Source organism: Rhinolophus ferrumequinum, chromosome 25 (assembly GCF_004115265.2).
Source record: "Rhinolophus ferrumequinum isolate MPI-CBG mRhiFer1 chromosome 25, mRhiFer1_v1.p, whole genome shotgun sequence".
NCBI classification, from domain to species: Eukaryota; Metazoa; Chordata; class Mammalia; order Chiroptera; family Rhinolophidae; genus Rhinolophus; species Rhinolophus ferrumequinum.
The window spans coordinates 7,419,942-7,446,832 of record NC_046308.1 but is presented as its reverse complement, the minus strand read 5'-3'; the positions used below and the strand labels follow the sequence as shown (position 1 = coordinate 7,446,832).

Sequence of the window (26,891 nt, the reverse complement as noted above, 5' to 3'; positions counted from 1 at the left end):
AAACCTGCTGTGAGGCAATGGGGGAGAGATGGGTGTTCTTGCTCTACATCACACTTTGGCAAGTCTTAGATCTGTGATGTTCCTCACCGTTTCCTCTCTTCCTTTCTCAGAGTTTCTCAGCGTTTTTTCTAACATATTTGAATGGCTACAAGTAAATAGAAAGAAATCAAGAAGAAAAGTCCAGATCGAAGATAGCCTTACTGTTAAGTGTAGTTTCTGTGCGTATGGAAACTCCGTACAATATATCGCTATACTATCTAAAAACAAAAATAACCTCCTTAGAAGCTTCACGAAGTAAAATCTACCCCCAAAAAGCACATTTACAAGTTTTTCCTTTTCTATGTAATGTAATGTTCAGTGACAGGAATTCGCTTATCTAACATAGTAAGTTTTTCTTTGGCTGTTTCTTTTCCACCCTTCCTATTCTTAGGCTTTTTCCATTAACTTAGGAAGGTGAGGGTGAATAGTATGTTTAAATAGTTGACCTAAACTCCTAGGCTAACAAGGGTTGTACCTAGTGATCTTATTTGGAGTCATTCTTTTTGTTTTTTTATTTATGTTTTTACTTTTAAAGGACCTAAACTACACAAATGTCCTATGTGTATTGATGATTTTCTTGTTTTCAAGTCTTATTGAAACTGACATATACCCTGATATATTTTAAGAGGTAGGCATTCTGTAAAATAAAAGCAAAAAGCTTCTAAATGGGAAAAGTTCTCAATTTCCCCATAACTGTGTGTGTTTGTGAATGAGAGCTCCTCAGCCTTCTTGCTACCCACAGTGTGTTAACGTTTTCTGAATATGTGTTCAGTTGAACTCACGCACCAATGTATGAGAGAGCGCATGCTTAGGCATGCACCTTTTTCACCTAGGTAGCTAGGTGAGGGTCATTCTGTCTTTGTTGTAAAGACTAGGAAATCTGGGGAGCAGAAAGATTAATGACTGACATAGCTTGGATTAGGATTTTTGCCTCTTAAACACACTGAGTAGTATTTTATCTGTTAAGCTATGTTATTAAGTAGGTTCATAAGATGCCCTTGGTAATTAAATCTTTCTTGTGCATTGTCACATTTTAAAGCAATATGGCATAAAATATGTAGAAATACTCTGTTGTGATCTCCCATGATTTACCTGTGGCTTTAAAGGGGGAAAAAACAACTAAACATACTAAATTAAAACCTTTCCCTTTTACCTCTTTGCCTAGAAATTTCTGTTTATTAATACATGAGATTCATCCAGCCCTATGAATAGTGTATAGATAGATCTAGAAATCTCCGGAGTTGTCTTTTTGGGGTACCTGCTTAAATAATCCTCTTTCCTAAACCACCCACCTGGTTTTTCACTATGAAAAGATGACTTAAATTGGTCACCTGGGGAAGATCTCCATGACATGGTAAGCTGAATTCTGAGATAGCAGAGGAGGCCCTGCTGTCTGCCCTTATCTGTGTTCTGGCAGACACTAAACACACCCCACCCTGGCGTGTTTGGTGAACGGCGATAGTGTGTCAGAGCTGGTGTGAGCCCTCTCTCCTTCGTGCACGCGGGCGTTCTTACAGTAAGCTTGTGTTACTTTGGAAGCAAGAGATTTGAACTTTTTGTAAACATGAATAAAGTGAGTCAGGAGGGGTGAGCCATGGCTGGCTACTGGATGCATCTACACAGAAAGCTGGGTTCAGATCTTTCAAATCTGCAAGACAGAGAAAATAAACCCTTCCGCAAACTGCTCTGATGGCTAGCCTATGAAATGAGGTGGCTGATGGCGGAAGGTGGTGATGTATGCCGCCGTTCACTCAGTTGGACTTCTGACACGGAATCCTTCTGTTCCTTAGGGAAACGAAAAGGCCCTTCATGTAGCTTGAATCACAACTTAGCATTTGGTTCTAGTTGACTGAGCTGCCATGTTCGCCAAAAGAGTTGACCCAGTCCCTCAGTGGAAGGTTGAATGAATAACCAGGAGAACAATGGCTGCTATGACCTGTGGCCAGAAGTATTGGCCTCACAAATCAGAGCAGACTGTATGTGGAGAATGAAATCAACGGTGTGTCTTGCTGAGAGCCTTAAGCCTTTTAAATCGGATGATTTTTTCCTTATGATGAAATAAAGTCTTATTCATCATTGAGGGACACTAAAGATGTTTCCTTTTTTTGAAGCCTAGAAAAATGCACCCAAGAACACTGAAGCATACAATTTATTAGATAAAAACATACCGAGAGATTAGGCAGGACCTCTTATACTTTATGGGCTTCATTGCCTTCATAAAGAAAAACAAAATAGGCACTGTAAACCTCTAAGAAGCAAATTTTGGAACTTGTACTAGACTGCTTAGAAGCTTAGGAGAATACGACAGCACCGCTCTCCAAATCAGTGAAATCAAAGCCAGAAAAGTTACACGCAAAAATATTTTTTTCTAACAACATATGCTATTTCCTCAGAAATGATTATTACCTCCTATTAGCAGGTTTCGAGAATGGTATGCTTATTTTGGGTTTTGAGTCTAGAAAGACATCTGATACAAAAATAAAGCCTTTTCTTAATAAACAAATACAAATTTTCAGAAATATAAAATTGTTCGAGGTATTCCCAGCATATTCTATTGCTTTTCTAGAATTAAGTAGGCTTCTTTAATCAGATTCGTTTTTCTCCTTTGTCCTCAGCCCTTGCCAAAAATAAAATCCTCCTACACTTGCTCACCCATTTTTAGTCCATAACACTCCAGGCACAGTTAACCTAGGAAAAGGTTAAAATTAAGAATAATGTATTTCCTGCTGACCACCATGTTTGTACTGCTGCAGGTGAATTCTGGACCAAGTTCTTTTGCCATCTGTTCTCAGCATGGATACATTGATTGAGATAACCAGAGAGAAGCGAAACTCGATGTTTCGTCTGATTTCCTTTTTCCCAAGAAGCATGGTTTATCTTTGCCAGTTAGACCTCTTTGCAGAATAACTTGCCATGGAAATATCATGTGACAAATTTTTTAAAATGTTGATTTAGGGCTATTTCCTTCTAGGCTTCTCTATGTATAGTTTTGGGTGTTTTTTTTTAATTAGTGAAACGATTTTATTTTTTGAATTGTAGCCTGCTTTATTTACCTAATGTTAAATTTTAAGCATTTTTCTTCCATGATATATCCATTCCCCCCACCCCATTCAAAAGCAGTTTGTGCTTATTGAACACAGTTTGGAAACTAAAGATAAGAAAAAAAGATAAAAATCAACCATAATTCTTCCACTATTCACATTTTGAACCTGTTTCTTTTCTCTCCCCGCTCTCTCTATAAATACACAGTATGTGTACACACATACATTTATATATAAACCATAAATATGCATATTTTAAAAATAGAATTATGCGCTACTTAACATTTTAGTGAATATAAGTTTTTTGACCCACATTTAGGTTTTATACAACTTTCAGGAGCATCATAAAATTTATGTGAAGGACATACTGGAATCTCCTTGATGAGGCTTATTTTTCTCAACCATAAAATTGATCAGTTCCTTAATTCTTGCATTAAAGTTTGCTTACAAAAATAGAAAGAGGCTAGGGTCACCCAGATAAATAAATGGTCCTCCTCGTGCCTCCGCTTGTGGAACACTTCTTGTGTTAATCTAGTTTATTTCTTCATCTCGAAGCAGTCAGAACTTTTCTCTGTGCTGTAGTGATTTGCATAAATTAAAAAAAGTGTCCACCTGCAATGAGAATCTCAGTCTTTAAACACATTCCACCTTTATGCTCACTGTGCGCCACCGTTTTATCTTTAGGGTCTGTCCAAACTGAGAAGTGGAGTATTTCTGCCCCAGCCTGGAGCAAGGACTTGGCAGAGCCAATGAGGTGACAGCCTGAAAAAGCTCGCGCGGGGAATTCTGTGTATTGTCTTATTACACGTCATTCATTTAAATGGAATGTGTTTATAGTTCATATGGCAAGCAATTGGCACGAGAGCAAACACAGCTTGGGCCAACATACTCTCCTTATGTTCTAAATCAGCAGTTCTTAACGCCTGCCTGCCGCGGGGCCCCCTCTCCTTCTGCCCCCAGCATCAGGCGTTAGGAAGCCCCAGTGACTGGGGAGTGTGTGCTGTGTATGGCAGCTCCGTCGGACTAGAAGGAAGCTTCGGAATCATAGCTCCAAGTTCTGTCCCCTGGGGTCCAGTGTCATTCCTAATATCAGTGTGCATATTGATGGTTAGTGGTAGGTAAGTGAAGTGCAAGCTAATCATTTTACCTGCCTTTGTACTGCAGCCACTAGGTTAGTCCCAATCCTGGAGTTTCCTGTTTCAAAGAGCCTGCTTGACAGTTGCCAACTCATTTACCATCGGAGATTTATTTTTAGCTTTATGGAAGTGTAATTGGCAAGAGATGTTAAAATTCAACATTTATTATATAAAATATATATTTTATATAATTTATATTTTATATAATAAATATATATTTATATAATAAATGTATATATTTGTGGGGAAAACCTGAGCTAGGAAGAATGTCGGCCCACAGGATTGCAAACTTGTCAGAAGGCCAAATTCAGCCCACAGATAGGTTTCGTTTGGCAGGCAGTTTTCAAAATACTTGAATTTGAATGCCTTTAGGAGGGGCATGCGTTTTCTAGTTTGCTGTGAACCTCCCCAATTCCTGTTTATATGTATATGTGAAAATCTAAACCCAAATAATTGATAACCTGTTTCTACTAGGAAAGCTTTTATTTAGGAATATCAAATTCCAATGTCTCCTTTTCTCCTATTTTAAAAACGGGAGGGACTGAGTGGGGCTGTCATTGGACACATTCCCCCGCTCCGTTCTCCTTTCTCAATCTCCAGATTCATGGCTGGGGAAAATAAGCCACCAGTGACTCAGAGATGTAGAAACTGTGGAGGCTGTAGAAATTCAGGAACTGTGGCATGCACAACACATAGCTTTACCTCCTGCTTCATGGTGTAGAGTGGTCATTTCTCTCTCTGTGGAAACCCAGAGGTAGCTTCAGGCAGTAATATGTTGTCTTGGTTTTCTTTTGTTTTGTTCTGGACAATGTAGTACCTGTCATTTAAACAGGTCATCCTAGTAATGAGGGCCAATGTGTATACAGTAATAGGCGTCATCTTAAAAGACTGTTTGGGTGGCAGTCGGGGGTGGACAATGTGTTCCAAGTCATACGGGGTAAGAATTACTGGGATGCCTGTTAAACATACCCATTCCTGGGACCTGTGATGGGTGGTGGAGGGTATGTGGGTGCAGCATGTTTTTCTGACCAGTGCTAAGGAGGTTCTTAGCATGTGTGGGGAACACTGGTGGTGTGAGTTTAGAGACTGCCTTTTAATCCCATTTCACCATTTACTAGTGAAGTCACCTCGGCCATGGGCTTAATATTCTAAACCAGCAGTTTACTGTTCTTTTTTGTATTAAGTGAAACAATTTTTTTCTTTGCAAAAGTTTTTTTTTAATTAAAATATAGTTAACATACAATATGAGACTAGTTTCAGATGTCTACCATAGTTATTCAACATTTATATACCTAAAGAAGTGATCACCATGATAAGTCTAGTAACCATCTGACACCGTACAACGTTATTACAGTATTATTGACAATATTCCCCACGCTGTACATTACATCCCCGTGATTTATTTATTTTATAACTGGAAATTTGAACCTCTTATTCCTCTTCATCTTCCCTCCCCCTTTAAAAAAATTTTAAATTACAGTTGATGTTCAGTATTATTTTATATGAGTTTCAGGTGTACAGCATAGTGGTTAGATATTCATATAATTTATGAAGTGAGCCCCCTGATTAGTCTAGTACCCACTTGGCACCATACATAGTTATTTCAATGTTATTGACTGTATTCCCTATGCTGTACTGTACATCCTCTGTTCATTGCAGCACTATTTACAATAGCCAAGGTATGGAAGCAACCTAAGTGCCCATCAATAGACGATTGGATAAAGAATATGGACAATGGAATATTACTTGGCCATAAAAAATAAAATCTTACCATTTGCGTCAACATGGATGGACCTGGAACGTATTATGCTAAGTGAAATAAATCAAACAGAAAGATAAATACTATGTGATCTCACTTATATGTGGAACCTAAAGAACAAAGTAAATGAACAAACAAAACAGAAATAGATTCATAGATACAGAGAACAAAACTGATGGTTGCCAGATGGGAGGCGGTTTGGGAGGTTGGGTGAAAAAGGTGAAGGGATTAAAAAGTATAATTTGGTAGTTACAAAATAGGAAACCAGCAGTTTCTTGTCTATAAAATGGGAATAACACTGCTACTTCCCTACCTCATGCTATGATTTTCCAGATTACGGACCATAGTGAATGGAAGCTTCTGAGAGAATTTTAAAAAACAAAAGAAAGAAAAATATAAATTAATGTCCTCCATTAATTTATGAATTTACTTCCAATCTCTAGACAAATATTACAATGTTATTAATATATAGTTACTAATTTTCTTTTGTAAAATACTTAATTGTCCTCGAGTTGCTTATTTTGCTATTTACCTTTATCTTTCTTGTATTATTAAGGTTTTGCTTTTTTTGGTTGGTTAGTTTTTGTTTGTTCTTATAGATAGGATTTAGAGTCTTGTTTATTGTTTTGGCATTGTTTCATTGTTCCTGATTTTTTCTTCATCCAGAAATTTTCTATGCTGTAGGAAACACTTGAGGTAGTCCAGAGATTTACTACTAGTTTTGTTTCTAGTCTCCTATTACTAGTATGTATGTACCTCTGCTGTGCCGAGCTGTCTATGAACTCGGAGTAAGCTAGGTTTGGAATTGTATTTTGGACAGAGGTATTGCTGGCTTCTTACACTGTGGCTGTTTACCAGGCCATGTTCTTTACGCTTAACGCTCATCCAAGTTTTAGAAACCACACGACCACTACTAACACTCCTGCAGATTATGGTTTACAGCTTTAGTTGTTTTACTAAAACAGGACATTGTAGGGTATTTCTGTGATGGTTGTTGATTTTTCCCGCTAAAGCCATAAAGAGTTGGAAACACTTTGGAGTTAAAATTTTTTAAGTTTTCCCAAGAGTGACAGTTCTAAGTAAATGGAAATTAACATTTATTACTATAAATTGTTAAATGATCTACAAACTTGCCTCCAGGAGTCCTTGTGGAGAGGTATTTAGGATACATTTCCAGCTCTGTTCAGATCCCATTCCATTGTCCCCCTGCCATCGTTGGCCTCCGCCAGGCTGATTCACCTCAATTCAAAGCCCTAAGAGGCTACCTATAGAAGATACATAGTATTGTCTTTTTTAACATCAGTGTTGTTATTGGCATGTTTTTGTGACTTGATTTTTTTCTACTTATTTTATAGCTTTATTCATATACTGTATTATATACAGAGGTGCCAAAAAAATGTATACACATTTTAAGAAAGGAAAAAACTGTATTAAAATTGTAATATTCAATATATACTAACAACAAAAGATGAATACAAGTCACGTTTGACTTCTGCAATTACAAGAGGTGTTCAAAATGGTTACCGGCAGTGTAATTTTAATAGTTTTTTCCTTTCTTAACATGTGTATACATTTTTTTGGCACCCTCTGTATATATATGTGTCTGTGTGAGTGTGTGTGTACAAATATGAATGAATTGCTCAGCCTCATTCTTTTAAAATTCCAGATTATTTAGCACTTATGTTGATAGATATTTTAGGTTGATTTCAGTTTTCTCTAATACAAATGATCAATATCTTTGTACCTCCAAATGTTTCTGAATCCTCGCAGTGCTTATTCATATTTTGTGCATCAGAAGGCACATCATAAATAAAGCCGTTGAATTGAATTTGAAGACTTCTGATTTATTTATAAATAGAATTCAGTAGTATCTGCCAAAGTCATAGTAGTGTCAAAAAATTTGTAGTATAGTTTTGAGAGAATGTCCGTGTCACTAGCTAATTGTGTGCCCTGAACTTCAAGGATGCAAGTTGAACCCTTTTACAACAAATCTGTGTAACTAAAGTATTTTTAAGCGGTAGTTGGTAGAAAATTTTTTTGTTATAGCTGATAACAGCGTATTCCAGTGTAATAAGAAAAATGACATCTTTGGAGGTAATTTTGCCTGTAATTTAAAGAAATTTAATGAAATTGTAAAATTCTAGTGATATAATCTTGCAAAAAAAAAAAAGGAATCTGATATTTTATTGCATCAGTAACCTCCGGGTAATATAGAGTGATGTAAGTAAAATGTGTATCGACGTGGTAAATTACATTGTGTTTGAAGTAACTTTCCAAGATGTAAACTCTTTTGGTTGTGGTTTATGCTTCATTTTGTTGTCTCTTACTTTGCTTACCAAGAAAGGATTCCTTTGGTAAAAAGTCCTGTTGGAAAGAGAAATTGAACATTAGATATCTTGTGACATTTTAGAACATAGGTATAACGTATAATTTGGTACATGTGGCTTTGGCAGCAAGAATTAATCAAAAACGTGACAGAAGCAACTTCTGGCTGTTGAAATTCATAAGGCACTAGGTCTTTTTCGGTGTCGTAGAGTATTTTTGAGTGTTTATCCTGTGTCTGTTCTAGGCAAGGATGTTATAATTCAAAAGTGATAGAATTCAAAAGCAGGATTAAAAGGGGGCATTTTATGTATTTTGCTTTAATGATTGATAAAAGTCTTAGAAATTGAATTCATAGGTTCCAGATAAAGGCCCGAAAAAGTGGATTCTTTTTCCTTATGCTTTTCTGATCATGGGACAGGAACAATAGCTCAGAAATGGCTAGTATAGATTCCATGTATCAAAAGTGAAGCTATAGGTCATGAGTCAGTTTAGGCTTTCTAATGTCCAACTGAGAGGAAAATGGATGAGCAAACCTTTGGGGTTGATAGTCATATAATTATTTTGGGTGAGTAATATTTGACATATGTTAAATTCATTAGAAAGTTTTGCCTTTAGATGTAAATCCATTTTAGCCAAGAGCTTCTGGATTTGTCCCTGATTTGCTAAGGTAGGAGTTGAATATGTGAGTATCTAATATCTGAGTACCTAATATGATTAAACTTTGTGGTACCTTCTTTTTAGTGATTTATCCTTACACTCCTTGCTCCCTTCCTTCAACAACATGTTAAGTTTTAGCTAGGAAAGGTACATTTAATTTTAGCTAGTTGGTTAGTTTTTCTGAACATTTGTTCTTTGCAGTCTGAGGGAGACAGATGGATTTGAATTCTAAAGTGGAGTCTTTTGATTTAGTAGAAGAAATAACCAGTGAAGTGGTAGACGAGGTTTCCAGGCAGTTTTAATTAGTCAGGCACAGCTGTGAGTAGAAATGGACGAGGACAAGATTCAGTGGCATAGAAGACGCTGCATTCCCCGTGTTTCTTAGAGGTAGTTAGTGGTCAGCCATGACCATCGGCTATTTTTATTGAGTAGTTACTGGGTGCATATTCACGTGCTTGCCTAACCCAGCCAAACAGTGACAGGCCGCGGGTTTAGAACTAACGCCTCTGATCTCTAATCAAAGTCTGGATGACACTGATTTCAGCTGTCTTGTTCACATTGACCAGGAGATGAGGTCAAGTAGAAGAGCTGACCTGGGAGTGTGTTTGGAAGCGGAGCTTTATTGTGCCTGTTTCTTTCCTAGTTTTGTTTTGTTTTGTTTGGGGGGGCTGCACGTGCACTGTCAGGCAGCATGTTTAGTCATTTGCTCATTCAACAAATATTTATTGAGCACCTATTATGTGCCAGGTTCTCTGGTGCTTGGGATACATTAGGGAACTAAACAGACAAAGTTGTAAGCTATAGTGCCAGGGTTTGAAAGAAATTTGAAAAGATTTGTTTTCAAATAATATTAATTAAAGTTATGGAGTGCTTACTACATGCCAGGTGCTGTGCTTTGTGCCTTATTTTTGGAGAAACAGTTCACAGCATACTGAGATTTTTAGCAGAAGATACAAAGATGAATGAATCCAAGTAAGCCCTCTTGAGGAGTGTACAATCTATGAGCATCCTCCTGGTACGTAAGAATTATTAATATCTGTAAAACTTGTGTTTTAATTGAGAATACGATTAGAATCCCTCCTGGGCATGATTCTGAGAATCAACAAATTTTGCAAACTGGGCCTCTGTGTCCCTCATGGGAGAGCAGGTCATCACAGTTCATGTCAGATGGCAGTGGTGAGGTTTACTGCCTGCCCTCAATCCAGTGGGTACTGTCGGCAGGGTTTGGCAACCTCTGCCAGGTGATTCTCTGTGGTGGGGGCTGTCCTGTGCGTCGCGTGATGTGTAGCAGCTTCCCTGGCCTCGACCCGCGAGAGCCAGTAGCACCTCTATGTTTGTGACAACCAAAACGTCTCTGGGCATTGCCAGATGTCCTCTGGGGGTAATCTCCGTCCACCTTCCCACCCCCGCCGCCTTTCAGAGTCTCTGCTCTAGACGTTTGTCTTGCTAGACAACCAGAGCTCCTTCCAGAGGCTGGCACAGCTACAGCCTCACCCAGAGCTTTGCTTGTGCATCCGCTTGCGCTGTTCCTAAAAATATGAAGCTATTCACACCTTGTACTGGGAATACTGTCATTATACAAGGATGGCATCTCTGTAGAGAAACCACTAAATTCTTAGCAGCACTGGGGATAGTGACCGTGGTCTGCTTTTTAGGGCTGGAATAATGATAAGAATTACAGCAGTTTGTTACTATTAAATATAGAATATATTCAGAAATATACATGTAAGGTATATATCTTTTGGGTAGAACTTTTGCATATAAATAAATTATAAATAACATAAATTAATAAATTGAGTAATAAATGCAAATAAATTAGTAAATTAAACACATCAAATAAATTTAATATATAAATTCATTATATATAAATAAATTAAAAATATATTTAAATTAAATACATTAATAAATATATTTATATCCTGTGATCCCAGCACTCAGTTAAGAAATACATGGATTCTTACCAGTCCCTTTTAAAGCCCTCTGTGTGTTCTACCATCCACCCTCCCTCTGTCCACATAGGAAACCACTCTCCTGAATTTTGTGGTTCGTTTTCTCTTGCTTGTCTTTATTGTTTTATCATATTATGCCCACAACCCCAAATATCACAGAGCTTACTTTTGTGTGTTTTAAGACCTTAGTACATAAGTGTAGTGTGCCTTATGTATTTTTTTGGTCTCGCTTTTTTCCTCTGTTCTACATGTGTGGTATGATCCTTCCATGTTGATGTGTGTAGCTATACTTCATTTATTTTCACCCTGTGTCATTTTCCATTATTTGACTCCATCACAGTGTGTAACCTGTCTCCTGTGGCTGGATATTTGAGTAGTTTTGTTTGTTACCATAAACAGCGTTGCTGTGAATATTCTTATACTTGTCATCTGGTGCTCGTGTGCGAGAGTTCCTGTAGGGAGTTAATTACGGAGCAGTGGATGGCTGGATTGCAGGCTACCTGCATGCAGTAGGCCGAACCATGGCTGCTAATCTGGTGCTAATCCTTGGAACCTGTAAATGTTACCTTATATGGAAAGAGGCTCTTGGCAGGCCTGAGTAAATTAAGGACCTCGAGCTGGGGAGACTATCCTGGATTATCAGGTGGGCCCTAAAGGCAATCACCAGTGTCCTAAATAGAGGAGAGGCAGAGGGGAAGTTCACGAAGTGTAAGAGGAGGAGGCTCGCAGGGTCCGGCATTGGTGTGCGGTGCTCACAGCTAAGGAACGCCAGCAGCTACCAAAAGGCAGTGTGAGCGCCAAGAAGCCCATTCCTTCCTGGAGCCTCTGGAGGGAGGGGGGCCCTGCTGACACCTTGAACTTGGCCCAGTAATACTGAGTTTGGACTTCTGGTCTCCAGAACTGTGAGAAAATCAGTATCTGTTGTTTTAAGCTGGTAGGTTTGTGGTGATTTGTTACAGGTGATTTGTTACAGCAGCCACAGGAAACGAAGACCAAGGCATTTTCAATTTAACGGGACAATACCAATTGTTTTCTAATTTATATTTCCACCAGGAATTCAAAAGAATTCCTATTGTTTCATTCTTTTCAGCATTTAGTACTTTTGCATTTTACCAATAGGAGATTTTATGAAGCAATTTTATAAAACCTAGTGTAAATTTTGAAAAATTTAGAATGCAAAAACAAAAAAAATTGAGTACACTAATAAAGTGAAAATGTTGGTATTGAATACTATGAAAATGAAGTTGAAAGGCTTAGATAAATTTTTAAATATGCTGTACATAATGTGTTATACCTGTTATTTCTCTACTCTCATCTCCACTGAACATTTTCTGCACACACTCTTCCTCCTCTAAAAAATAATCCCGTGCGATCCCTGGGTTCTCATTACACGAATTGGCATGCTCCTTAGTGTCTCTTTGGTTTATTTCTATTTTTACTCGATCTCATCTTACAAAATCTTTTTTGGCTAAACACAGATGGGTAAAATAGTATTTTGTGGAGAGGAGGCAGTAACAATAACCTATCTGCTTAATAAGATAGTATATTTGTGCATATATTTTGTGGGAACAGATGTTAGTCATCAATCCCAGAAAACTTATTACGTCCGTGTCTCCTGAAGTATATTATTTGATGATAAGCATATTGCTCATACTAACAATAAGTGTACCTTAGAGGTGAATTGCATTTGGCACTTAAAAAAAATAACTGTAAAATGTATTTTCTCATTTGATTAATTTGTTTCTTGTGTTCCTTAAGGGTAAGCATTTAAGCAAATATATTTACTCATTGAGGAAACTGGTTAATAATACAGGCACACCTCGTTTTATTGTGCTTCACAGATGTTGCATTTTTTCTAATTGAAAGCAGGACCCTCCACCAGCAGAAAGATTTTGACTCGCTTTATTGTGATAACTTGCTTTATTGGGGTGGTCGTACCTCCGAGGTATGCCTGTAGTTGTTTGTAAACAGTATTGAGAGTCCTAAGTTTCTATTAGCAAAATTAAATGGCGAATGGAGGTGATTTAGCTAGACCCGTTTGAAAAAGCTGCTTGTTTTAATAGTCGTAGCACTGGAAGAAGAAATCCGGTGTGTCATTTATAAGAACTGTAATAGGGCTGTCCAATTTCTCTTTGATTATGGCCAGTGATGGGCTCTCACAACCTGTCAATATACCCTTTTTTGGTTTTGACTGTCTTTAAAAATAAAGTTTTCTTACAAAACTTTTTAAAATTGCCAAAATATGTAATACAAAAGTAGACAGAATTGCATAATCAACCCCTGTGTACCCATCACCAACTTCACCCATTTTCAACTCATGGCCACTCTTGTTTCAGCTATTCTGCCACCTATAATACTTCTCTTTCCCATATTACTCCTGTATTATTATGAAGTAAATCCATGACATCGTATCATTTTATCCATAAATATTTCAGTGTGTATCTAACAGATAAGGACTCCTTTTAAAAATGTAACCATAATAGTATTTCATATCTTTAAAAATGAAGGTCTTTAATATAATCAAATATGCAGTGTTCAAATTTTCAGTTGTCTTATAAATAATTGTGCTAATTTTTTAAAAAGGTTTTTTGAATCAGCCTCTAAATAAGATGCAGACACTGAGATTGGTTGATGTCCTTTAAACTATAGGTTTCCTCTCCATCTTTTTTTTTTCTTGCCTTGCAATTTATTTGTTGAAGAAACTTGGTCTTTGTCCTGTTGTTTCCCACAGTCTGAATTACACTTACCAACCCCCATGGTATAGTTTAACATGTTTTATCTGTCTTCTATGAATTTGGATCTCTAGACCTTGGTTTGATCAGATTTGGGTTGTTTTGTTTTTTGTTTTGGCATGACTACTTCATGGGTGGTGGTGTATATTTTCTTCGGTAGGTGTGTAACATCTGCTTTTTTTGTGATGTTTGCAGCTATGAATACTAAAGCTCACTGCCTAGATCTATTCAATTAGATTGCAAAATGGTGGTAGTCTGTCGTTTCTTCATTTATTAACATTCTATAAAGAGTTCTCGCTCATCAAGTAGGGTGTACAGTTCATATGAGAAAGGCGGGATAAATCTTTGAATCTTTCCCTGGATTAACCAATTTTTTTTTTAAAGATTTTATTGGGGAAGGGGAACCGGACTTTATTGGGGAACAGTGTGTACTTCCGGGACTTTTTTTCCAAGTCTAGTTGTCCTTTCAATCTTAGTTGTGGAGGGCGCAGCTCAGCTCCAGGTCCAGTTGCTGTTGCTAGTTGCAGGGGGCACAGCCCACCATCCCTTGCGGGAGTCGAACTGGCAACCTTGTGGTTGAGAGCCCTCGTACCAACCAACTGAGCCATCCGGGAGCTCAGCTCAAGGTGCGGTGTTCAATCTTAGTTGCAGGGGGCGCTGCCCACCATCCCTTGCGGGACTCGAGGAGTTGAACTGGCAACCTTGTGGTTGAGAGCCCACTGGCCCATGTGGGAATCGAACCGGCAGCCTTCGGAGTTAGGAGCATGGAGCTCTAACCGCCTGAGCCATCGGGCCGGCCCCTGGATTAACCAATTTTTAAAATTGGTTGGTTTGCCTCCATCCTCCAATGGTAGTGATTTTTCTTTTTTGTAATGTCATTATAAGCTTGTGGATTTTTTCAGTTTTATTGAAATATAATTGACATAAATCACTGTAAGTTTAAGGTGTACAGCATAATGATTCGACATATATATTGTGAAATGATTACTGCTATAATTTTAGTTAGCATCCATCATCTCATATAAATGCAATAAAAAGAGGAAGAAAAAAGAGAAAGAAAAAAGGTATTTTTCCTTGTGAGGAGAACTCTTAGGATTTATGCTCCCAACTTTCATGTGTATCGTACAGCAGCGTTAACTATAGCCAGCAGCTGTACGTTACACCCCACCGCCTATTTATCTTGTAACTGGAAGTTTGTACCTTTGACCACCTTTCTGCTATTTCCCTTCTTCTCTCCCTGCCTATGGTAACCACAAATCTGATCCCTTTTTCAGAATTTTTTTTTTAAGGTTCCATATATAAGTGAGATCTTCCAGTATGTGTCTTTGTCTGAATTATTTCACGTAGCATAATGCCCTCAAGGTCCACCCATGTTGTATCAAATGGCAGGATTCTCCCCCCGCCCTTTTATGGCTGAATAATATTCCTTGTGTGTGTGTGTGTGTACCTCACAACTTCTTTATCCGTTATCTGTCAGTGGACACCAAGGTTATTTCCATGTCCTGGCTATTTTAAACAATGCTGCTGTGAACATGTAGGTGCAGATTTTTCGAATTCGTGTTTTTGTTTCCTTTGGATATATTCCCAGAAGTAGAATTGCTGGATCATATGGTAGTTCTATTTTTTTTTTTTTTTTTTTTTTTGAGGAAGCTCCATACTGTTTTCCATAGTGGCTGTACCAGCTTACAATCCACCAACAATACAGAAGGGTTCCCTTTTCTCTACGTCCTTTCCACAAGCTTGTGGGTTTAAACATATCTGATGTGTTCCTGTCCATTGCAGTTATTTTTTTGATTTTGCAAAATCATTGTTTCTCAAAATGGACTAATCTTTATCTAAAGAAGAGATGCAAATGACCAACAAGCCCATAAAAAGATGCTGAACAGTATGAGCTATTGGAGACATGAAAATCAAAACCTCATGAGTTACCACTTCCCATCCACTCAGATGGCTCTAATCAAAAGACCCGTAATAACAAGTGTTCGCTGTGACGTGGAGAAATAGAAATCTTCATACATTGGTGGTGGTCATGTAAAATGGTGCAGCCCCTCTGTTAAAAAGTTTAGCAGTTTCTCCAAAGGGTAAACATTGGTAACATGTGACTTAGTAGTTTCATTCTTAGGTATAGAATCAAGAGGGATGAAAACATGTCCACACACAAACTCTTGTACGTGAGTGTTCACAGCGGCATTATCCATAATAGCCAGAAAGGGAAACAACCCCAATGTCTACCAACTGATGAATAGAAAAATAAGATGCCGTATATTCCTACAATGGAATATTATTCAGCAATAAAAAGGAATGAAGTACTGATACATACTATATACAACAGGGATGTATCTTGAAAGCCTTATGCTAAGTGAAAGAGGGCAGTCACAAAATACCACGTTTAGTACATGACATGTAAAGCATAGGTAAATCTCTCGACAGTAGATTTGTGACTGTCTAGGCCTGAGAACTTGGGCAGAAAATGGGGAGTGGGTGGATTTTTTTTTTTTTATATAACGCCAGTGTGCCCACATGATCAAGTGCTATTTTTTTTTTTTAAGATTTTATTGGGGAAGGGGAACAGGAGTTTATTAGGGAACAGTGTGTACTTCCAGGATTTTTTTCCAAGTCAAGTTGTTGTCCTTTCAGTCTTAGTTGTGGAGGGCACAGTTCAGCTCCAGGTCCAGTTGCCATTTTCTAGTTGCAGGGGGCACAGCCCACCATCCCTTGAGGGAATCGAGGAATCGAACTGGCAACCTTGTGGTTGAGAGGACGCACTCCAACCAACTGAGCCATCCAGGAGCTCAGCTCAAGGTGCCATGTTCAATCTTAGTTGCAGGGGGCGCTGCCCACCATCCCTTGCGGGACTCGAGGAATCGAACCGGCAACCTTGTGGTTGAGAGCCCACTGGCCCATGTGGGAATCGAACCTCAGCCTTCGGAGTTAGGAGCATGGAGCTCCAACCGCCTGAGGCACCGGGCCGGCCCCAAGTGGGTGGATTTTATGGTGTGTGAATTGTGTTACAATAAACCTTTTATAAAAGCGATATTATTTCCAAAAAGGATTACCCAGAATCCCCCAGAGAGCCTTCCTAAGAGGCAGAGTCCAGGGCACATCCTAGACTCTCGAAACCATTTTAGAAGTGGATCCCAAGAATCTCTTTTTAAAGTAAATACACCCAGGAATTCCGATATATGCTGAATTATCATCAAAATTCCTCATTGTGCTGTGCCTCCCTGTAACGTCCTATTTCTGCCTCTTCTGGAGCAATGGGGACTGTCTTCCTCTGCCACATGGCAGCCCTTCAATCGCAGGAAGGCAGCTCCGCCTTCCAACTCATCTCTTTTGTGGGCCACGCGTCCCCAGTTCCTTAACCGTTTCTCATGTAACACGATTGCCAGATACGGCAAATAATCGTCTCCTACGGTTATAACAAACTAACTCTAGTCTGTTAATCTCTTCTTAAAATGAGGTCCTCTGAACTGCAGGGTATATTCTAGTTACAGTTTGACCATTGCAGAATCCACATGGGATGTCACCTGCCTTGCTGCTAACCCTGGCATTCTCCTAATGCATTGTAAGTTGGCATTAGCATTTTTTAAAGTGTTGGCTCAAACAAGCCTGTGTTTAATTCAAACCTCCTTTACCCCACTCCCAACACTCCAGCATTTATCTGGCCAGGTCTTCCTTCTTGTAGGATTATCTGGAAAAATTCCCTTTCTTGGTGGTGAGCTGCTCTAAAATAAGGAAGTATCTGTAATGTCCTAACACTTGTTTAGCCGTTTCAACTTTTTCAGAGCACTCACTGTACGTTATTTCCTTTGATCTTAACAGCTGTGTAAAATGGAAGCAGGTGTTATCCTCATTTTACAGATGTAGAAACAGACCGAGAAAGTTTAAGTAAAATGCCTACAGGGAAACAGTTATTTGCAGAGGCTGGGCTGAACCCAATTCCCCTGACTCAGTGGTTTGCAATCTTGGCTGCCCATTTGCCCGTGGACTTAAAAAAAAAAGAGGCCCAGGTCCCATCTCCAGATATTCTGAGTTAATCAGACTGGGGGGTTGGGGGGGGACTACTCGCTAGTTCTGTTAAAAAGCTTTCAAAGCAATTCCAATATTCAGCCTGGTTGAGAACAACTGCCCTTACTCATAGTCCCCTCCTTCTATCACATGTATTTTCTTGATCTAATTAAGAGTCTCTGATGTGGAAGAGGAAGAATATTTTTTCATTGCTCCAGAAGGCAGAATTATAATCAGTACAAGTGAGAGAGGGTTACTCACATGTACAGTGGGAACCAGATGTACGTCCTAAGGGAATTATTCTTGGAATTTATGTATCTCATTCATTCATTTATCAAGCATTTTTGTGCCAGACACTACCTTTAAGCTCTGCTCATACAAATATGAGTACGATATGGTTTCCCCCTTTCAGGACTCACAGTTGAAAGAGAGGACAGACTGTAAATAAACAACATTATAGTAGATATGGTAAGTGTTACACATCTTAGAGTTGTAAAATTTCTTTATTCGTTAAACTTTATCTAAAAACTGCCAACAGTGATTTTCTTACTAAAATATATTCATGCTAAGCATTTGAATATATCACTATAGTAGTCTTTGTGTTAAGTATGTAAATCAAGCAATTAACAGAAAGTTAGTCTTTTCCGAGATATCTTTTTTCTTTAAATACTCCTAATAAAATCTATAATAGTGTTTAAACTCTTTTGAGGAGTTCATTCCTACATCTCCCTCCAAATGTTATGGTTACGAGGCATAGGGAGATCATTTGTATTGGTTTTGTCAGGAATTTATGTAGGTGAAAGAAATGACTTTATAACATGGAGAAACTTTTAGATACGGATTTAATGCCTTGGATCAACTTTCAAGAGCTACTCTGTATACCACTCACTGCTTTTCCTTAATATACATCATTTATTAAAAACCAACCATTGGTGCAGTCCTGTTGAGACAGCGGACATTTTTTCTTACAGTTTGTGGCTGACGCTCTGATAGAGGTATGTACTGGGTACTGTGGAAATACGGAGAAGCCAGTTCTGGAAACTGAAAGAAGAGAGAGAGAAAGAGGAAATTGGAGTTTGTCAAAGTAGGTGGTAAAGCTGAGTTTTGAAAGATAGGTAGGATTTATACTGAATGAAGTGGACATTCAGGCAACAGCAGGGAGATGGAAAAAATAGGGCCCTGGTCACAGGGATGTGACGAAAGATGAAAACTTAGGCGGAGGCCTGGACAATAGTGAACTTCCATGCAAAAAGAATTTGAACAGAAACTTTTTATATGTTGAGTCCTCACAATTCTAACAATCCTGCTACCAACAGCAGTTGTATGAAGGACTGGGAAAAATCACCACGTGCTGGAGAAAGTTGTACGGGGCTGAGCCAAAGCGAAATAATCTGGTAACAGGTCAGGGCCCCTTCCTAGTTTGGCACCAAGCTATGGGCTAAAATTTATGAATTAAAGTGTGAAACTTAATCCTGGTTATCAGTTAAAGACCCTTTTTAAAACGAAATGGTGAAAGAGTTTGAATGAACATGTATTTCCAAACTTGGATAAGGTCATGTAACTTCAGGGTCTAATTTAATTGATAAGTGATCCACTCTTGATTTAGGCTTTCCTATTGGAGATAGAATTCCATCCTTCCATTCACAGTTCATTTACTTAGTTCACACGAGATCTTTCTGATCTTTGAATTCCCGTATGTAATTCAATTTGGCCATGAATGCCAACTTCATAAAGTAAAAAATGGTAGGCAAATCTGTAGAAGGGTTTAAAAATTCACTCGAACATTTGAGAGGGTTTCATTATTCTATATCCTTTACTGAAAAGTTTTGTATTGGGGTTGCAAGTCTGGCCAGTTGATCTGCTTTGAAATAATCCAGTTATAAACTCTTTTTATGCTGACTGGTTCATAAAATGAATTGAATCCATTAATGTACCAAACTAGGGAGGATAGTAGTAGAATTCATCTATTTGGAGATTGAGTGATCCTGAGTTTTAAGTATCATTTATTCTTGGAGAGTGAAAGGTTTTATTGTTCATTGATAGTTCCCAACATCCACGGTGGTCTTCCCCTTCCCAACACCCCACCGTCCTCCTAATCAGGAGTATAACCAGCCCTGCATTGAGATAAACTGCTGCAGCCCGAGGATACAACAGACAGAACTAGTGAATTGATTTAAAGAAAGCACTTCCTGTGGTACTTGTGCGTATTCTTTGTCAGCTGTGTCCCCCCAGTTGTAAATGTATCAACTGTGTAACCTTTTGTTTGACTACCAGTTATTTAAAGATAGCTTTGCTTGTGAAAAATATCAGCTCTGGTTAGGACTGCTTTTCTTAAATATAAAGGATTTAACTTGTCATTACTCTTTCTTTTTTTTTTTAATAGGGATCTCCCCCATCTTTCTATTACCACAATTACTAATGACATTTCAAACTTGAACAAACATGTTTTACGTAGTCCTAAATATAGAGTATATACAGTTTTATACTGCTTTTTATTGTTGCTGTGTGGCTTTAATTTTTTTAGTTATTGCATAATAACTATTGTGATATGTTATAATTTAATTGAACACTTCCCTTTTGGACATTGAGATTGCTTCCACTTTTTCCACTATAATAAATAAGACTGCAATGAACATCTTTGTACATTTCCTATTTCTGGAATATTTCTTTAGGGTAAATTTTTAGAATTGGGATTATTTTCTATTCCTTTCAGGAGTAGGCTCTAACATATCTTTAGCTTTTTACTTGACCCTTTTAGAGAATTATATCTCTGCCCTTCTGAACAGCAAAGTAGATGGTAAATAATTGATATTTACATTTAGGGGAGTACAGTAGCTCGTGCCTAATCCTGACTTTTCCGCTAAGTATTAGTCTAGTTATTTTGCATATATATATATATATATATATATATATATATATATATAATGTTTTCTACCACTTCAGAAGTCTATGTGCTCATTCTCATTGCCACATTTACTTGAAATGCATGTTGGCATTTCACATTTCACATCATAGCTGGGAGGTGTATGTTGTTTGTTTTCCCAGATGGAAAATGGAAATAAATTGGCTAAAATGATAGAATCCTCTATGACTGTTCTTATGTCAAATATTGGAGTCTTGTTCATAGCCAGATTTGGCTGGTAAAGAATATTTTGCCTACCTTCTATTAGCTTTCCAGAATGATTGTTGTTGTCTTAGCTTAAAAATGTTGTCTTAGCTTATGTCATGTATGATAAAATTACATAATGAGTGTGAGTTACTTTGAAAGTTCCTCCCTTAATTGGGGTGACTTCAGCTTTATCACCAAAGTACAGTCAGTGACCCTTCCTTCTGATTAAGGGTGACAGGGATCTTCCCTTTTCCTTAAATAACTTTTGTCCTTTTTAAAGAAAAGAATATTAGTCTTCTAATGACATTTTGGTCTTTTATCTTCTTGGTCAAGAGCAGCTACTGAGGGCAGTGGTTTTATATGAGGACAAATCATTTCATATTCATAAGTACCGGAATAGATCCTCCGTAGCTGACTTACTAAAACCCAGATATGATGTCTTTATAAAATGATTTTAGGCCGTGACCTTCAAACTTTAGAATTCTAAAAAAAATGGCAGCATAGCACATGGTTTTGAGTGCTCATAAGAAACTGTTGAAATGGATAATGCTGAGTAGTCTAATGGATTTCTGAAAGCATAATGTGCTTTAGATATGGCCAAATCAATAAACATAGCAGTCACTTAAGTGTATATTATACAATATTTGGTTAATTATATTATAACTCAAATTGTTTCGGAATATTTGTCTTTCAAGTGGAATGCTAAAAATATAACTGAAGTACTTATAAAAATAGAACCATCAGGAAAATGCAGAAGTATATCATAGTTTTTTTCAGCTAATCTTGATATTTGGAGTTAGCTACAGATTCTGTCATGCATTTTATGAACCATGAAATACCATATATTTCAGAAGCATAATGTTTGCAATTGATAAGAAAAATAAATAGCTGGGTTTAATGGTACTAAGTTGTTCTTTGATTCTTTTTTTTAAAAGTTACTGTTTTTCTTTTTTATATTCTTCAATTCTTGAGCCCAATAAAAGCCTGTATTAAATTTTTTAGTAGTTGCTTCATATAACATAGGTAGATGGTCAATGCACCATAAGTAAAACATGCATTTTATATTAAAGAGTTATATTGGATGGAAATCACAAAATCAATATTGGAAAGCTTTTTTTAAAAAAATGCAACAAAGTTTCTTATTTGCTTAGATGTTCATAACTGGGAAGGTGATGAAATTTAAAAATTGTGGTTTTTTGTTTTTTGTTTTTACAGCATTGAAATATATCTCAGTCTTTGGTTATTGATCATAATGGTGGCAGCTGGTGGCTGACGTTTTTTTGGGGGGAGAACCTTAAAAAAAATAAAGGCAGTCTCATTTCCTTGGGTATGATCACAGCTTCAAGGTAGATGATTGCCCTTGAAAAGTGATAATTTTTTAAGGAACTTGAGTTATTTTTACCTAATGCCATGTGAAAAATAAATCAAAAGGGTAATTTGTGTTTGATGAATCCCAACAAAAGGTAGGAAAATACAGTTTTGTATGACTTGATGGTGAGGGACATTTAATCATTATTTGTTTGATCTGTTGTATTAAAAACTAGGTAAAAATGGCCCTCGCTTTTATTTTTAATACTTTGACTTGCAATATAGCTTTGCCCAGTGATACCGACAATGTTTACATTGCTCTGGAAGTTCTTGCTCTTTTATTGGGATAACAGTTCTTAGGGCAAAATTTGAGTATCTTGTAAAAAGATATTTGAGAAAGTGAACTACGACCTCTTAAAAGTTCAATGCTAATGACTTAACAGAATTGTTTTTGCTTTTATTCCAAACTCTTTTGACTTTCTGGTCTACTGCGCACCAGACACCTCTGTTTTATGTACTTGCTCCTAGAGTGTCCCCCTTCCTTCGTTGGTTACAACGGCCTGTTCATTTTAACCCAGTCAAATGTATACGCATAAACTCCTTGCATCATAAATTTGGTTTGATTCTTTATCTCGATAGCTGGGTCCTTTCTTAGTTGATTGAGGAGTTAATGGTTTTTATTATTCCCCCAGCTGCTGAAAATCTAGAGGAGGCTTCCTGATGTTTGTGTGTTTTGGCAAGAAAACAGTGGTGGTTCCTCTATGAATATGAACTGGATAAATCTATAGCATGTCGCCCATTGAAATATTGGATTAACAGTAGTAATTATGGAGTAGTCTTCAAAATCAAAGAACAATAAACAATCATTTATTAGTAGGTATATTAGATTTTGAAGATAAAAGAAAACTTTGTTTTGTTTTTAAGGAGAATCCACCTGGTAATAGAAGTGAGAGACTTACATTTATAACGCAAGAGCATTTAATAAAGACTTACATCTTCATTTTCTGAAATAAGTTATTTGGATTAATTTCTGACTTCTACACTTAACTGTTTTCATGATTTGGGTTCTTTCAGTTAGGTCTAATCTCACGTTTAAAGGGAGCATTAGCAGAAATGCCAGGGGAAAAAAATCTCCATCAGCCAATACCTGGCTTTCAGCCCTTGTTTTCATATGTGGTTGCAATTAAAATCCTTTTTGCTGTGGGCCATTTTTCGATACCATCAGATATATTTGCTTCTGTAGATGAAAGCAATGGAGAAAGCAGCACTTCCCAACTTCTCCTCTGTCGATTCTCTCCTTAGATTTTAACATTTGAGACCAAGAACCCCACGGAATTAGCGGAACGATTGCGCTCTGTGTGTGGGAATCAGAGCAATGCCTATGCCCGCCTGCTGGAATACCGCCTGAACGCTTTGCGGGGACTGTGGAATGCCCAGCGCCAGCTGGCCTTGGAAGAGCAGCACGAGAGGGAAAGCTCGGGGGATGAAGAAACTCTGGCCCTGCTCAAACGCCAAGGCTTGCTGCAGCAGCCCGAGCAGACTCCCTTCACGTCCCGGATGGGGCTGCTGCTGGTGTTCCCCCTTATTCAGTCCCAGAGCAGAGCAGACCCCTCTCTCTGTAACATAACCGCCGAGGTGCTATTGAACTGCCTTCGTGACTGCCAGCCGTTGAGCTTGACCAAGGAGCCTGCCGACTGTCTCAATGGAATCGAAGCTCTGCTGTGCTCTTGGTTAGAGGAGACTTCGGACACAGGCCGGCACATCCCCCAGAAGCAAAAAGAGAACGCTGCTGCTGCCCTGGTGGCTTTGGCATGTGCCAGGTAAGGCAAGTTCCATGTGCCCTTTGGTGACCCTGTAACTGCTGCTGCCTGGGCTGGGTGAGTGACGAAGCGGGCAAGCAGATTTGAGGGGAGTCTTAACATTCAGAAGTCCGTCTTTGTTCTCGGTATTGAATTCACAATTCATAACCTTGACCGTGCATAAGATGCTTTCACCAAAACTTGGCCCCAGCAGCCTGAGCTGGAACCCAAGTCAATTTTTCGCTTTCTGCTATGCCATGATAACAGCTTAAACAGCTTAAAGTGGAGACTCAACCCTGGCCATTATCTACTCACCCCTTACATGATTAGTGTTGTCCATCAGGCCATTGGTGGAGAATGTGCTATCTGTATTTCTTCTGCAAGGACAGGTAAACATTTTGTAGAGCTTTTACTATTTTTCACGCATGTCTGAAGGAGTGATCAGCAAGTGAGTGGGTTATTACTCACCTGGACTCAGTCACACAGACTTAGTCCAAAAAGTATAATTTTGGGCCTCCATCCATTTATTTGGAAGAGCTCTCTATATATCAGGATTTAGTAGTGTGCTGTCCCTGTGTGTAAGTTGACAATACTGATCCACTGTCACAGAAAACGTCATGTGCTCGGAGTTCCTTTTCCAGGAGAGGACGCCTGCATTCTCCTTCCCAGCCTCCTGCGTGACTACCGGCCCACATATGTGAGCAAAACGTTCACTACCCTTGTTGTCCTCCCGAGACCAATTCGGACCACGTTCTGGCGTATTAGTGCCACTCATCTGCCCCTCACCTTTCAGAATGTTTTCTTTGATGGGGTTCTTCTGTTTTAGCAAAGCTCATGTGGGAAAATTCTTCTTGGAGGATTATGAAGTTCTTAGCTCTCAGACTTCTTCCCATTTCTATGGTTTCGAAGTTCAACTTCAAGTGGTTGATCTCAAGCGATTTCAGGCAGAATGGCACCAGCATTTATTGTCAGTTTCTTTGCCCTGAGTACACTGTCATAGCCTACTCTCAGGTCCCTGAAAAGTGTAGTTGACTGTGGAAATCCTGACATGAGCTTAGTTCTGGAGACATTACTGGGTGGTGCTGACACACGTTTTCTGTAAAGGCGCTGCATTGGATTGACTTATTTTTTTGCATAGGCAAAAAACAATTTCGAGCCATAAATAGATTTGCTAATGCATACATCCCATTTTGAGAAAATTGACTTTTACGTAGGACTGTCTTTAGACAGATTTAGGATGTTTTGGAATAATCGACTTTTCATTTCAAACATTTTTAAGTATTGAACATGGGATCATAGCTCACTTTTTAATTATTTGTTCAAATTCAATCTGAACCACAGGTATTGAAATGCTTCATGTACTTGAGATACCAAATTCTGTTTAGCAGAAATGTCGAAATGAATGTGTTTTTTTTTAAAAGATGGTTCCTATATTATATTGCTAATATTATCACTGTTTTTCTGGACTTGGTTTACATCAGAAGTCACGTGCTTTTCAGTGTTAGACCAGTTCCTCATAACTGCATTAAGAAGTTATTAGGGACATATTATTGAACTTTTGAGATTGGTGCTTTCAAAGACAAAACAACTTCTCCAAAACAACATTTTGAAGATGTTCATTCATTCAGCTAACGTTTCTGGAGCATCTTGGACGTGCCGGGAGCCTTGCTAGGTCTGAGGGCCAGAGTGACTTGTGGTCTCTAACCTTACAGTTCAACGGACTCAGGGCGATTCATTTCGTCAATAATTATGTCTCACTTACCACGTACAAGGCACTCTTCTCATCAGTGGGGCTACAGAGGGAGCGAGGTAGAGACTCCTTCCTGTTGCAAAATCTACTGAGAGCGAGAGAGGCAGACAACCAGAAACAAATAGATGTATATTTCACAGAGGGCTAGTCACTGCGAGAAGACAGGGAGGATATTTTGATGGAGAATGACTCACGGAGATGGGGTTCAGCGTTAGCTAGAGATACCAGGGAAGGCCTTGCCGAAAAGGTGACGTTTGAACTGAGGCCTGGATGAGGAGAAAGAGTCAACAATGCAAAAAAGCCAGTGATAGAGTTCCAGGCGAGAGGAGCCGCCAGTGGCAGGACCCTGATGCTCTCTCTGTGCTTGGGGAAGCTGAGGGACAGCAAAGTGAGCTGGGCAGCTGGAGCGCAGTGGTAGGAGAGGGGCAGAGGGTGAGGCTGGCAGGGCCCCGACTGTGCAGGGGCTTAGGAACCGTGCAAGGAGTTTAAATTTTACTCTTGAAATCGGATAGATTAGTAATAGCTTATAGTTGGTTTAATGGTTTGTTCCAGTGTGCTTTTGCCCTTTTATTTTTTAACCTCACTGTAGCCCAGGGAGGTATCCCCGTTGGACAGATGAAGAAGCAAAAGTCCGTAGGAATTAGGTGACAGGACTGAGATGGGGCCGCTGGTGAGTGGCACAGCCAGGTTTCCGAGCCCGTGTGTCCTGACTCGCAACTTGTGCTGTTACACTCAGTCTGCTGCCTCCCTGCCTTGTACAGTTCTTTGGTTTTGATCCTTTGAGCGCCAGAGATAGTGAACGCGGCAATTAAGTGGAGGACTCAGCCGACTTGGGCCAGTGTTAGGTATTCCATTTCTTTTGGGGTTTAGGCATATGATACCCAGCAATTAAAGCCTTGGCTAAGAGAATAAGGCAGCAACCTGAAGTCAGCCCATCTGATACAGGTGATCATTTAGTGCAGGAAATGTTCTTGTGGTGATTTATACTTGGGGTCTGGCCAGGTAAGCCTTGTGCTTCGTGAAAGCACCTTCTTTTAGATCCTGCTGACCATGTTATGGACTTCCCAGAGCCTCAACTTGGGAACCAGAGGAAATCGAGAAGTGGCGAGCTCTGGAAGCATTATAATCACGTACTTCACAGAAGGAACACCTCTCAGCCCAAAGTATTCATTATTTGAGTGTATTCCTTTTCAGTCACATTTGGTGTGATGGGGTTCAATGAGATGTTTTGTAAAATAGATGAACTTCGCAAAGACAATAAAAAGTTAATCCTGGAAAT

The 26,891-nt window shown here is 38.7% G+C and overlaps 1 protein-coding gene across 6 annotated transcripts in view; it reads left to right on the top strand.

The window, feature by feature from the left end:
* HECTD4 (HECT domain E3 ubiquitin protein ligase 4) overlaps positions 1-26,891 on the top strand; it is a 165,260-nt gene that overhangs the window by 21,703 nt on the left and 116,666 nt on the right. For all 6 annotated transcript variants that reach the window (XM_033098456.1, XM_033098451.1, XM_033098450.1 and 3 more), the window contains exon 2: positions 23,366-23,883. In XM_033098456.1, coding sequence (XP_032954347.1) covers positions 23,366-23,883 — 518 coding nt within the window. The remainder of the gene's footprint in view (positions 1-23,365; positions 23,884-26,891) is intronic.